Consider the following 14,951-nt stretch of genomic DNA (forward strand, 5'->3'; position numbering starts at 1 on the left):
TTGGTGACCATATCATTCATTTCAAGTTAATTATGAGAGAGTGTGAGAGGGAAGGAGAAGTCTGTTCCTCGAGTTGAGATTAGAAATTGAAAAAAGCACAATTTTGTGGAAATGAGAAAAGATCTAGAAAGAATGGATTGGGATAGGTTGTTTTCTGGTAGGGATGTGTTCAGTAAGTGGAAGGCCTTCAAATGTGAAATTTTGAAAGTGCAGAGTTTACATGTTCCTGACAGGATTAAAGGCAAAGATAACAGGCATAGGAAACCTTGGTTTTCAAGGGATATTGGCGATCTGGTTAAGAAGAGAGATGTATAGCAGGTATACATGGAACAAATTAGGTACAAGGAGAGTATAGAAAATGTAACAAAATACTCAGGAAGGCAAAAAGACATGAGGTTGCTTTGGCAGATGATGTGAAAAACCCAAAAGGTTTCTACAAGTACGTTAAAAGTAAAGGGATAGTAAGGGACAAAATTGGTCCCCTAGTAGATCAGAGTGGTCGTCTGTGTGGAGCCTCAAGATATGGGGGACATCTTAAACAGGTTTTTTTGCATAGTTATTTACACAGGAAACTAGCATGGTTATAAGGAGGGGAGGGAAATAAGCAGTAGTGGCATGGAACATGTAGAGATTAAAGAGGAGGAAGTGCTTGCTGCCTTACAGTGAATAAAGGTAGATAAATCCCCCAGGCTTGATATGATATTCCCTCGAGCCTTGAGGATGGTGAGTGTAGAAATTGCAGGGGCCCTGGCAGAAATATTTAAGATATCCTTATCCATGGGTGAGGTTCTGGAGGATTAGAGGGTAACTCATGTTGTTCCGTTGTTTAAAAAAAGGCTCCAAAAGTAAACCAGGAAATTACAGGGTGGTGAGCTTAACGTCAGTGGTAGCTAAGTTATTGGAGGGTATCCTGAGAGATCGTACATACCAGTATTTGGACAGTCAAGGGCTGATTAAGGATAGTCAGCATGGCTTTGCGTGTGATAGGTTGTGTTTAATGAATCCTATAGGTTTTCGAGGAGGTTACCAAGAAAGTAGATGAAGGAAAGACTGTGGATGTTGTCTACATGGACTTTAGTAAGGCCTTTGACAAGGTCCCGCACAGGAGGTTAATTCAGAAGGTTCAGTCACTAGGTATCCATGGAGAGGTTGTAAACTGGATTAGAAATTGGCTGAATGGGAGGAGACAGAGAGTTGTAGTGGATGATTGCTTCTCAGACTGGAGGCCTGTGATTAATGGTGTGCCTCACGGATCAGTGCTGGGACCATTGTGTTTGTTGTCTGTATCAATGTGGGAAAGTGTATCAGCAAGTTTGTTGATGACAGACAGATTGGAGGTGTTGTAGATAGTGAGAAATATTTTCAAAGCTTGCAGAGGGATCTAGACCAGCTGGAAAAATGGGTCAGGAAGTGGCAGATGGAACTTAATGCAGAAAAGTGTGAAGTGCTGCATTTTGGAAGGACATACACAATTCAGGTGCCTAACCTTTTATCCGGGATTCCAAACACTGGCAATCTCGAAAACTGGCACTTTTTTCACTAGATGACATCTGCTCATCAAATATGGTTTTTACATACAAGTAACATTCATTTCCTGTAAAATATTAGCATACATACCCCTGAAATGGCCCTTCGCACAGACAGGGTGTTGACACTAAATAAGGTTAAGTTGCGGTGATTTTGGAGGCTGGATGTTTTGAGTTATAAAAATGTTAAACAAATATTCTCCGTTTTCCAAGGGGGATCCCCCAGTCTCGTTCCCCCCCCCCCCCCCCACACCTCATCATCATCCTCATCCCCATGGGCGACCTCTCTTACCTTCGGTGTAAGGGTGACTCTCGGCCACCCCCAGCACCTAGTGGGAGAGAAGCAGGCGGTGGCTAGCTCAATGCAGGTTCAATGGCCGTCTTCCTTACCCATAATCCCCCACACAGCTGGAGACGCTCTCTACATATCCCTGGATCTGGCAGAGTGGTTTCAGCAGCGTGGGGAATTATGGGCAACGAAGATCGCCACTGCTCCCACACTGAGCCACCACGGCGCTCCAGTGAACTCTGGAGGGGAAGGGGGTCAGTGACAGATGGCGATATGCTGCTAGGGTGTCACCGAGGGCTGGACCGATGAGCTGGTAGAGCACCTGAAAGGCGCCAGCACCTGGCACCAGTGCCTGATGGCCTGCTCCTCCTGCAGCTCTGCACTGAGCTGGTCAAAGTCACATGCAGGCACCTCCCTCACCACCAGATTTGCCCTCTCCTCTTAGAGAGGCTGGATGACCACGTCCCCATCTGCTTTGGAGCCATGTCCACTGTCATGAATGTCATCATCCCATCCTGTGGCTCCAATCTCCAGGGCCAGGACTCAGACATCATCAAGGTGCTGTCTGTGCACTTGCAGGAGAGCACATCAGACTCTTCATCATCCACTTAATCTCCGTGCTGGCTGTGCACAATACAGCTGAGGCAGACTCCTGCCTTCTCTTCTGCCCGCTGCCCTTCGATGCCAACATCTGCCACATCTAGCGCTTGCTGGCTGGTGACAGTGCCTTAGCCATGGCCATCATACACCTGCTGCTCAATGCCTTGGATGAGCACTTGTGCCTGGAGGCTGGAGGCAGGGGCCGAAGCCCAGCTGCCCTGGAGTGCCTCTGTCTGCCTAGTCCTGGACCTCCTAAGCGTTGTCTGCGCCCTGAAGGAGATGCTGTTCAACAGGGAGTGCACCACAGCTGTTGGCTGCCTCTATCTGCGGCTCTTCTGTGCTCTATTGCTGAAGCTCGGCACCAGCATTAGGGCACACCCCAAGGCATGTACAGTGCCTCCCGATACCCGGAACCGCTCGGCTGAGGTGCAGGCGGCATGGCGGCAGTGGTGTCCTGTTTACAGGAAGCGAGAGGCTTGTTTGACCTGATGGACCCCAAAAGCCACCCTGACCTTTTGACCGAGCTCCCTGGCCACCACATCGTCTCAGACCAGCGCACTATTCGAGAGCTTCCACGTCAAACTACCACTCAGCCCAGTCAGCAGCCCCTCCTCAGCCTGGCCCTGCAGAGGGCAAACAGATGGGTAACGGTTTTTCCATTGTCTAGATTAAGTAGACAAGGATGTCCTTATCAACAGCTTTGTTTGTTTTAGCAATAGAACGTTTAGCAGAGTTAATAAGACAAGATTCTAAGATTAAGGGTATAAAGGTGAGTCAAGAGGAATAGAAGATTAATTTATTTGCTAATGATGTTTTGATTTATATGACAGACCATATAAATTCTTTGCTTCAATTATATAAGATTGGAAGAATATGGTGAAATATCAGGTTATAAGATTAATTTGGACAAAAGTAAGATTATGCCCCTGGTTAAGGGTGATTATCCTCAATGTAGAAAATTTGCTCGATTTAAGTGGCCAGAGGATGGAATTAAGTTTTTGGGGATTAAGGTTGATAATGATTTAAATAATTGATATAAATTGAATTATTTACTTTTACTTAATAAAATTAAATAAGATTTGAATAGGTGGAATAATTTGCCTATAACTCTAGTAGGCAGAATTGTATAAAGATGAATATTTCTCCAACTGTTCAATATATCCTTGTTGGATTCCCAAAATTTTTTTTAAAAGATTTACATTCAAGTATTAAAAAGTTTTTAAGGAAAGGAAAGATGGCTAGAGTGTCTTCGGAAAAATTGACTTGGAAATTTGAATTAGGAGGTTTGCAACTTCCCCATTTTAAGGCAGCTCAATTGAAATTTACTAATGTGATGTTTGATATAGATAAAACTCCAGCTTGGGTTAAAACAGAATTGAGTAAAATAGGAGAAAATTGTATGGAGGATTTTATTTATAAATAGAATTCAAAATTGTTAATAGGAAGTAGAGACACACTGTCATGATAATATGTATGAGATATACCGGAAGTCACGTGGTATGAGAGAGAGATAAGAACACAAGCAGGAGAACAAAGGAAAATGGGAAAATAAAAAGCCACTGAGAAGTTTACCTGATAAAACTTGTGTTTAATGTTTCATTAACTTCACATTTCGGGCCACAAATGTGACATTGGCGACGAGGATGGGATAAGCTTGAAGAAAATTAAAGACTAAACAAGATTACAGAGGATTACAGACAACTTCAAGGTGATAAGAATTTTCTCTTTGCTCAGTACTTTTGGGGCTGGAATATTTCCTCATGGCTGGGGCAGACGGTGACTTTCTAACACATAGTGGAATTGCTCATTTTGACCCAACGGGTGATGCAAGCACTGTAAGTGTGAAGTGGAAGGCATGGCTGGAAGAATTTGAATCCTATGCCGACAGTCGTGGCCTATTTCTAGATACCGGTACAGTTGAACAAAAAGCGCAGAGGAGGGCGTTACTTCTTTTCACTGCTGGACCTGCAGTTCGGGAAACATTTAAAACACTTTTGAATACTGGAAGAAAGGATGAGTACCGGAAAGCGGTAGATGCATTAAATGCACACATGTAGTGACACCGAATGCTACATTTCAACGCCATTTGTTTCGGAGAACGAGACAAGAAGATAGCCAGACAATTGCTCAGTACGTGACGAGACTACGCCAGCTAGCTGTTGGATGCAATTACATGCCAGCTGATTTGGACAACTAATTATTGGATCAAGTCGTATAGCACTGCAGATCAGATAAACTCAGAAGACGTCTACTGGAAAGAGGGAGTGAGTTGGAACTCACCGATGCTTTAACCATTGCTGCTGCATTAGAGGCTGTTGAAGGGCAATTTCATACCATGACCCTGAAAGACAACTCAAGCCAGCAAATTAAGAGGCTCTCACATCGCCATAATCAGCCAAGATATACGCCGACACAGGACGTGGAGTGTTATCGATGTGGAAACCGAGGTCACTTTGGAAAAGACCCATATTGCCCGGCCAAAGGCAAAGTTTGCAGAAAATGTGGAGGTAAGGACCACTTTGCAAAGAAGTGCAAAAGCAAGTCCAATGCAGACCAGAAGAGGAAGAGTACAACTTCCAAAGGCAAAGCCTGGGGGAAAGGAAAGTATCCTGGAAAGAAAGATACCATTCGCCAGATAGACGGTGACGATGATGATACCCAGGAGGGACAGAGTTGTTACCAATTTACGTTGAATGAAGTACATCATGAGAAGGTCCCAGTGATCATTGGTGGAGTGACAGTTCAGGTCATTGTAGACTCAGGCAGTGACAGTAATGTGTTTGATCGACATTTATGGGAGAAGTTGAAAAGGAAAAAGATCATCTGTACCTCAAAGAAGTGTTCCAAGAAACTGTATCCATACACAGCAACCAAGCCATTGCAGACCATTGGATGTTTTACTGCAACTGTTGAAGCTGGAGATAAGTACACCGAAGCAGAGTTTATTGTCATAGAAGAGAGGGGAGAACCATTGCTGAGTAGAAGCACAGCACAAGACCTGGCAATACTTCATATTGGAGCTTGTGCCAATTCAATTCAGTCATACGAGGATATGAAGCAAGAATTCCCCGCAGTCTTCCAAGGAGTAGGAAAGCTGAAAGGTCGACAATTGAAGCTAGCGGTAGATGAAACGGTCAAACCCAAGGCACAACCAATGCGCCGAACTCCGTTTGGACTTCGTGGGAAAGTCGAAGCCAAAATTAAAGAATTGATCGAACAAGACATTATTGAACCTGTGGAACATTCGAAGCAATGGGTCAGCCCAGTAGTGATTGTGCCCAAACCAAAGGGCGACATAAGACTATGTGTTGACATGAGAATGGCCAATGAAGCTATAATTAGAGAACGACACCCTATACCAACAGTGGAGGAAATACTTCAAGAACTAACTACCAGCAAGGTATTCTCAAAAATTGATCTGAAATGGGGCTATCATCAATTAGAGCTGGATCCAGGTTCCCGAGATGTGACAACATTTGTGACTCACTGTGGATTGTATCGTTACAAGAGACTATCATTTGGAATTAATGCAGCTTCGGAGATCTACCAGTATGAAATCCATCGAGTGATTCAAGGCATTCCTGGAGTTGCCAACATTTCTGACGACATCATAGTCCATGCACCAACGAAGGAAGAGCATGACAAACGGTTGAGGCGTGTACTATCTAGACTACAGGAGGCAGGCCTTACCGTGAATGGAAACAAGTGCCAGTTCGGTGTGTCAGAAATGGACTTCATGGGACACAGACTTACACGGGAAGGACTAAACCCTGCAGAGGCCAAGGTGAAAGCTATTGAAGAGGCACGTGCACCTCAGAACGCAACAGAGGTGAGGAGTTTCCTGGGATTGGTCAATTTTTGTGCAAAGTTCATTCCTAATTTCGCTACAGTGGCAGAACCACTAAGGAAACTAACCAGGAAAGGTGTACCATTTCATTTTGGATCTGAGCAGAAGAAAGCGTTCACAGCGCTGAAGCAAAGCCTGACAGATGCAAAAACTCTTGGATATTACGATCCGGCGGCATCAACCAAAGTCATAGCTGATGCCAGCCCAGTTGGTTTAGGAGCAGTGTTGGTCCAGATGCATGATGGAGGACCAAGAATCATTGCCTATGCCAGCAGATCGTTATCTGATGTGGAAAGAAGATACTCTCAGACAGAGAAAGAAGCACTCAGACTTGTATGGGCCTGTGAGAGGTTCCATGCATATTTATACGGCATTGAATTTGAACTCATCACAGATCATAAGCCATTAGAGGTGATCTATGCACCTAGATCCAAACCATGTGCCAGAATAGAGAGATGGGTACTCAGACTACAACCCTACAAATATAAAGTAATCCACATTGCAGGGAAAACAAACATTGCTGATCCGCTGTCCAGATTGGTGAAGGATGGTGGTCCACAATCCAAGTCAGAATTGGGAACAGAAACAGAGAGCTTTGTATGCTTCATAGCTATTCAGTCGACACCGAAAGCTGTGACTACGAAGGAAGTCGAGAGAGAATCCGAACGTGATCCAGAACTCATGGAAGTAAGAGAATGCATACAGAGTGGACAATGGGACAAGTGTACTCACAAGGCTTACATTCCCATTAGAGACGAACTTTGTTGCATTGGACAGTGTGTATTAAGAGGTTGCAAATTGGTGATACCACAAAGATTGAGACCGAAGATCGTATCCTTAGCGCATGAAGGACACCTAGGTATTGTTGGTACCAAGCAAAACCTCAGGACCAAGGTATGGTGGCCAGGTTGTGATAAGACGCAGAGAGATTTGTTAAAACTTGTCACGGATGTCAAATCACAAGTAGGAGTAATCCGCCAGAACCGATCCGGAGTACGTAACTTCCGACAGGACCATGGATCGACGAAGCTGTTGATTTTCTTGGACCTTTACCGACGGGTGAATCAATTATGGTAGTGATAGATTACTACAGCAGATACTATGAGTACGTGGTGTTGAAGTCCACAACCACTGAAAAAACAATACAAACATTAGCAGAGATATTTGCAAGATATGGATTACCTGTTACATTATACTCTGACAATGGTCCACAATTCATTTCAGAGACATTTGCGGAATACACGAGGACCACAGGTATCCACCATCATAAAGTAACTCTGAAATGGCCGCAAGCCAACAGAGAAGTAGAGAGACAAAATCAGTCCATTGAAAGACGATTGAGGATTGCACACGCAGAAGGACAAAATTGGCGATAAGCATTGCTATCTTATGTGGCTGTCTATCGAGCAACGCCTCATGCAATCACTGGAAAAAGTCCTGCAGAAGCATTTTTTGGGAGAAAAATCCGCACAAAAATGCCAGAAATAAAGGAAATCCGAGACGACCAGGAGATGAGGGACCATGATGCTGAAAAGAAAGATGCAGCAAAGCTGTACACAGATTCGAAACGTGGAGCCAAGTACTCAGACATCATGCCAGGAGATAATGTTCTAGTGAGGCATGAAACTGGTGGTAAGCTAGACACACCTTATTACCATCAACCCTATACTGTCGTATCCAGAAGTGGCAGTATGGTGACAGTCAAGTCTCCGACTGGAGTCCTGTATAAAAGAAATGTATCAGGTGTAAAAAGGTACCAGTCCAGAGATACATCGAGCGATGTGGTTGAAAGGCCAATACGAGATGCTGAAACTGAGAGACCTGATGATGTTCCAGAGGCAGTTACCAGCACTCCTGATGAAGTGACTAGAGCGCCAAAAACACCCGAAGCCGTGGCGAGCAGTATTTCCGACGCCGAGAGTGAACAACCGAGAAGCGACGACAATATCGCAGGCAGGCCGAAACGAAACCGGAAAGTGCCCAAACGATACGAAGACTTTGTGCCATAGTTTTAATAAGAACTTTGGGACAGTATTTTAATCTTATATCATAAAGTGCATGTATGAGTGCTGTAGGAAGTAAATTTTATGTAGTTGAGTTATAGTATTACCATTAGTTACGATGTTTGTATGTTTCCGAGGGATATTGGTAAGTGAAGGTAAAGTTTATTTCTGATTAAAGGAGGGATGTCATGATAATGAATATGTATGAGATGTACCGGAAGTCACGTGGTATGAGAGAGAGATAAGAACACAAGCAGGAGAACAAAGGAAAACGGGAAAATAAAAAGCCACTGAGAAGTTTACCTGATAAAACTTGTGTTTAATGTTTCATTAACTTCACATTTCGGGCCACAAATGTGACACACACCTGTTTTGAAACATTTGATTGAATTATGGCATAAAATAGATTATGAAATAGATGGAAAAGGTCTAATTTCTTGAAAAATGCCTTTATATCAAAATAGACTCCTTCCTTTTTCTATGGATAATCAATTTTTGAGGAGTTGGAGTAGAATGGGGATTAAGAAAACAGAAGATTGTTTTGAAACTGGCAGATTTATTACTTTTGAATGAATGAAGAATAAATATTATGTCCTGAATAATACTTTTTTTCTGTTTTTATCAGGATACGGCATTCTTGGTTGATGTTAGGTCCTAGTTTGATATTATCTAGGCAGAATTAATTATAATTATTGATTTGTAAGGGCAGTTTGAATAAGTTTATTTTGGTAATGTATAAATTACTTCAAAAAGATCCTAAATTAGGAATCCATAAATCGAGATTGATTTAAATAGACAAATCGATGAAAATGATTGAAACCAATTAAGTAAAGAAAATATGACAAAAATTATTAATGTAAGTATAAATTGGATCAATATAATTTTTTCATTAATTATACTCAACTCCTCAAAAAATTTAAAAAATGAATCCAATATTATCATATTTATGTTTTAGATGTGGTCAGGAAGTTTGTTCATTTTTGCATTCTACTTGGAAGTGTTCTTGAGTAAAACCTTTTTGGTTAGAGGTAGGAAATTTTTTGGAGAAAATATTAGGGTTAAACTCCCACAGGACAATGTTATTTTTATTGGGTAATATTAAAGTGATTAAATCTAAATTAAGGTTAACTATGTATCAAATTGAATTTTTACTACTTGCTTTAGCTGTTTCTAGGAAATGCGTAGCTATTTCTTGGAAATCAGATGCAGATTTAGGGACGGAGAGATTTTCCACTTGAGAAAATAACATAATTTATGTAATAAGTAACAATTTTTTTGGAAAATATGGAGCCCATACTTATATTGGTTTGAAAATTTTAAAGCCCATTCTGTTAAAGCCCATTCCTGAGCTCCATTATTATTAGTATTGGGATTTTATGTTTTTTTTTTACATTCTCCAAACTTTCTTTCTTTCCTTTTGGCATATTCTGAGGGGGAGGGTGGGTGGAGGGGGGAAAGAGAGGGAGGGAGACACACACCTCATGTATTTTTTTCTTGTAGCTTTATTGAATATGTATACATTGATGTGCTTTTAAAAGTCTTAAATAATAAGAACAAGACAAAGTGATGGGCTTCAGATATATTGAGAATCAAATGATACAGGCCAGTAAAAAATAGTGGCACTGCAGAGAAAGACTATCCATGTGTTATTGTATGGTGCAGCAAGCAGCAGGAACCAAATACTCTATGTGCTTGTACTGGGCTCCACTTGGAAAAAGATTCAGTGAAGCTCCATAATGGGAGTGCCATCAGATGAACAAGAGAATAAACTTGAATGAAAGAAGTGCAGCCATCATTGGGTATAATACAAGTGAAGAATATTTACAGTGAAGTCACAAAGATATTTAGTACTGTGTAGCTTGACTTGACTGAAATATAAGTATGGGCTCCATATTTTCAACAATGACAGTGCAAATTCTAGTCTTATTCTACAGAAAATAGAAAAGAAAACTGTTGCCATGATGTACCTTTGAACGCGATATACACGTGTCCATGGGGGCACGAGTGCGAGAATGCGAGCCACTAAATCCACCAGTGTGCTAGGTGAGTAACTCTTGTATCGGCCAGTTTTCCAGAGCTCATAAAGTCCCGTGCCACGTATCACCAGGGTAGGGTACAGTTTCATACCGTCGGGGCGAAAAGCAGGATTTTCAAAAAATTCCTAAAACACAAGAAACACTGTAAATCACTTGGAATAGAACCAACATGGTCATTCTGTACAGTTCCCTGTTAAGCTAATACAAACTGCCAAGACTCTGAGAATCAAGCCCACAAGGCTGTTCTTTTTAAAATCTGCCTTTATTAAGCAGTTTGAAAATTTAATTGGGTATGATACAAGTAAAAAACGAGGCAATATTTTAACACAAACTAGGATTATATTACAATGTTACATTTATAAACACGGTCAATATTATCTGCAATAACTTTATTAATGTGATGTTTATTGTTCTACACATTGTATAATGTACATTTTTGCCAAAATTCTTACTGTAGCATTTGGGTACTTTTGTAGTAAGACAAGAGTTATGCATGATTTCACTGAGTTAAAGAAAAAGAATTACACTGGGATGTATTAAAAGGTCATACAAGGCAGGGAGGGATCCATTTCAGACGGGAAGTCCACAGCTCAGGTCCTTGGCAATTAGGTACATGATTCAGAGATACTGATAGGAAGCTACAAGGAAGGCTGATAATTTATATACTCCGGCATTGCTTAACTTGAAGCCATTCAATAGGAACAGAGATGATTGTCAAACAGGATGGTACAAATTGGATCACGTGAATCAGAAATCTGGAGAATGTGGAAGGCCAATCAAGAATAGTCAAATCTCAAAATAATACAAGGATTGCTGAGGATTTTAGCAAATAAACTGTGGCACACTGGAGAAATGAATGATTCTTTCCCTTCAACTCTAAGAAATGTTATCAAATGCTAGCAAATACTTCACAGCCTGAGCATAACATAACACATTTCCTCCAACTATTTGAAGTGATAGACAGAAAAGGACCAATTTATGCATAATTTGGGCCCTGTTCCCTCCCACCAGTGGTTATATTTGGTCCTGAGGCAGCAAATTAAAACCAAGGTTTCCTTTCTTTTGTACAAAACTAATTGAGCAGATCCAGAAACACTAATTGACCCATTCCACACCTTTCTTCAGTAGGCTCTTTCGGGTGGACTCTCCTCCTTGAGGGCAGAGGCAGGAGCGGATCTTAACTTGTGGACTCACCTTTCAGGTGGTAGCCCTAAAAGGCTGCTTGCAGCATTGTCTGTCCACCTGAAAGGGCCTATTTATATACAGAGGCGCCTCTGGATCTGATGGAGGCGGGTGACTGGTGCCATAGGGCCATCTGTCATAAATATGCAGCATACCAATGGACGTCTTCCCTATCCATAATCCCCCCATGCAGGTGGAACCGCTCTGTGTTTCCCACAACAGTTCCAGCTGCGTGGGGGATTATGGGGAGGAAAGACCACCATTGTTATGCTGCATTTTGAGCTGCAGAGAGTGGCTCCGGTACAGACCGCACCAGCCATCCCCCAATGCCCCTCACCGGCCACCCCTGCCCCAATGTCCCCCACCAGCTGCCCATCCCGATGTACTGCACCAACCTTCCCTCCCCAGTGGGGCAGGGGGCGGCTGTCAAGCAGCGGGGTGGGGGCGGCTGTCAGGCAGTGGGGAATTGGGTCATTGGCTGACAGAGTCATAAGCCCACCCCTGGCAGCCGCTTACAATGGCTGCACATTCAAGTGCTTTGGTGGAGCCCAGGGCTCCACCTATTATCCCTCCCCGAGGAGAGTTGGCGTCGGCGCCTTGGAGGCTTTTCTGCTGCATTCAGGTGAGTACGTCTTTAGCAGCAAGTGGGGAGATTATATAGCTTTACACTGGGGTGTTCAGGCCACCTGAAAGGGCCTAATGCTAATTTGTTGCCACAGTCAGATGAAGTCTTCTTTATAGCAAAGATTTTCTTATTCATTTTAATCAGACAGATTTGCTTGGGTCTAACCATTAATCCCAACTCTGGTTTATTGTCAATTCAATCATCTCCATCAAAACAAGCTGTATTTTTATACAGCAATTTTAATGTGAAATGTCCAAGGTGCTTCATGTGAGCATGAGCAGGTAAAATTAACATTGAAGCCTCAAATTAGCAAATTCCAGTTTGGCAGAGCTTGGCATAGGATTACTGGTGGTTTCAAGCTCAATATCTTCCAATTTAACCTGACAAAACAGTGTTCTCTGGTCCTTGGTGCAAAAACATGCAAACACACATCTAGACAACAACACACAAAGAAATAATACAAATGCAGAAGATACATATCAAAATAGATAATGGTTGAGTCTCGGAGGGTTTGTACGAGCAGTTAATTCAGTTGTTCAGCGGTCCACTGCCCATGGGGAAAAAGCTGTTTCTCAGCCTGATGGTTCTGGCTCGAATACTCCTGTATCTCATTCTTGACAGGAATAGCAGAAAGATGGTGTGTATGGAGTATAGCAGTCCATAATTATTGTGTGAGCCCTTTTCAAACAACAACCCTGATAGATCATGTTGATGACAGCAAGAGGGGAGAGGGGATGAGGGATTTTCTTTGCCTCTCTCATGGTCCTGTGAAATAACTTTGATCGGCACAAATGACGCAGAGATTTATAAAAATGGTGGAAAGTTTGAAGATTAGAACACTAGATAGCTGAATACAATGCCACAAAGAGTTTTGATTATGATGCCCAGAGCAAAAAGGTCAGTAATACTGTATATTTTTACTTCCTATGGATGCTGCAAGACTGGCTGAGTTCCTCCAGCCTTAGTTTGACTACAATCACAGTGCCTGCAGACTTTCATGTTTCTTAAGATTATGAGGGGCTTAGATCGGGTGGACATCCAGTGACTTTTTCTCCAGGGTCAGAATAGCTAATACCTGAGGACATCTGTTTATGGTGAGTGGAGGAAAATTTAGGGGAAACGACAGTTTTTTAAAAAAAAAAACAACACCAAGCGTGGTGGTTACCTGGAATGCATTGCTAGGGCTGGTGGAGTGGGCTGGCACAAATTGAAACATTCAAAATACTCTTGGATAGACACATGGATGCAAGAAAAATAGAGACTTACGTGTGAAGAGAAGGATTAGATTGCTATGGAATAGGTTTGGCGCATTGCGCATGTGGTTCCGTTATTTAAAAAGGGTTCAAGGAGGAAGCCTGGCAACTATCGGCCTGTAAGTTTGACGTCTGTGGTAGGTAAATTAATGGAGAAAATTCTTAGAGATAGTACTTATAAACATCTGGATAGACAGGGTCTGATCAGGAGCACTCAACATGGATTTGTGGGAGGAAGGTCATGTTTGACCAATCTGATTGAATTTTTTGAAGAGGTGACTAGGAATGTGGATGAGGGTAGCGCAGTGGATGTTGTCTATATGGACTTCAGTAAGGCCTTCGATAAGGTACCACATGGAAGGTTAGTTAGGAAGGTGCAGTCTTTAGGTATAAATTTTAAGATAGTCAAATGGATTGAACATTGGCTGAAAGGGAGAGGCCAGAGAGTGGTAGTGGATAATTGTCTGTCAGGTTGGAGGCCGGTGACCAGTGGTGTGCCTCAAGGATCTGTATTGGGCCCATTGTTGTTCGTTATATACATTAATGATCTAGATGATGGGGTGGTGAATTGGATTAGTAAATATGCAGACGATACTAAGATAGGTGGAATAGTGGATAATGAAGAAGGTTTTCAAGGATTGCAGAGGGATTTGGGCTGCTTAGAAAAGTGGGCTGAAAAATGGCAGATGGAATTTAATGCTGATAAGTGTGAGGTGCTTCATTTTGGTAAGAAGAATCAGAATAGGACATATGTGGTAAATGGGAGAGCATTGAGGAATACAGAAGAGCAGAAAGATTTAGGAGTAACGGTACATCGTTCCCTGAAGGTAGAAACTCACTTGAATAGGGTGGTGAAGAAGGCTTTTAGTATGCTGGCCTTTATCAATCATTGCATGGAATATAGGAGTTGGGAGGTGATGTTGAGATTGTATAAGACGTTGGTGCGGCCTAATTTGGAGTTCTGTGTGCAGTTCTGGTCGCCTAATTATAGGAAGGATATAAACAGAGAGGAGAGAGTGCAGAGAAGGTTTACCAGAATGTTGCCTGGGTTTAAGCATCTGGAGTATGGGGAGAGATTGGACAGATTGGGTCTTTATTCTTTGGAGCGTAGAAGGTTGAGAGGGGATTTGATAGAAGTATTTAAGATTATGAAAGGGATAGACAGAATGGATGTGGATAGACTATTTCCGTTAAGAGGAGGAAAGTTTAAAACAAGAGGACATGAGTTAAGAATTAAGGGGCAGAGGTTTAGAGGTAACATGAGGGGGAACTTCTTTACTCAGAGAGTGGTAGCTGTGTGGAATGATCTTCCGGGAGAAATAGTGGCGGCGGAGTCAATTGTATTATTTAAGAAAAGGTTGGACAGGTATATGGATGAGAAGAAGATGGAGGGTTATGGGCATTGTGCAGGGAGGTGGGACTAGAAAGGGGTGTTTGGTTCGGTGCGGACTAGAAGGGCCTAATGGCCTGTTTCCGTGCTGTAATTGTTATGTTATGTTATGTTACAATGTGGGATGAAAGGCCTGAACTGTGCTGTAATGTTCTATGGATGATTTGCGCCATAATACAAGGGTATACTAAACTTTAAGG

The 14,951-nt window shown here is 42.3% G+C and overlaps 1 protein-coding gene across 5 annotated transcripts in view; it reads right to left on the reverse strand.

Annotated features, from left to right (window-relative positions):
• Positions 1–14,951, reverse strand: part of elp3 (elongator acetyltransferase complex subunit 3) — a 147,886-nt gene that overhangs the window by 64,053 nt on the left and 68,882 nt on the right. For all 5 annotated transcript variants that reach the window (XR_011340272.1, XM_069885914.1, XM_069885912.1 and 2 more), the window contains one exon: positions 10,233–10,426. Coding sequence is in view for 4 of the 5 variants with exons in the window: in XM_069885914.1 (XP_069742015.1) it covers positions 10,233–10,426 (194 nt within the window). In the remaining variant the exon portion in view is untranslated. The remainder of the gene's footprint in view (positions 1–10,232; positions 10,427–14,951) is intronic.

This window comes from Narcine bancroftii, chromosome 6 (assembly GCF_036971445.1).
Source record: "Narcine bancroftii isolate sNarBan1 chromosome 6, sNarBan1.hap1, whole genome shotgun sequence".
Taxonomy (NCBI): domain Eukaryota; kingdom Metazoa; phylum Chordata; class Chondrichthyes; order Torpediniformes; family Narcinidae; genus Narcine; species Narcine bancroftii.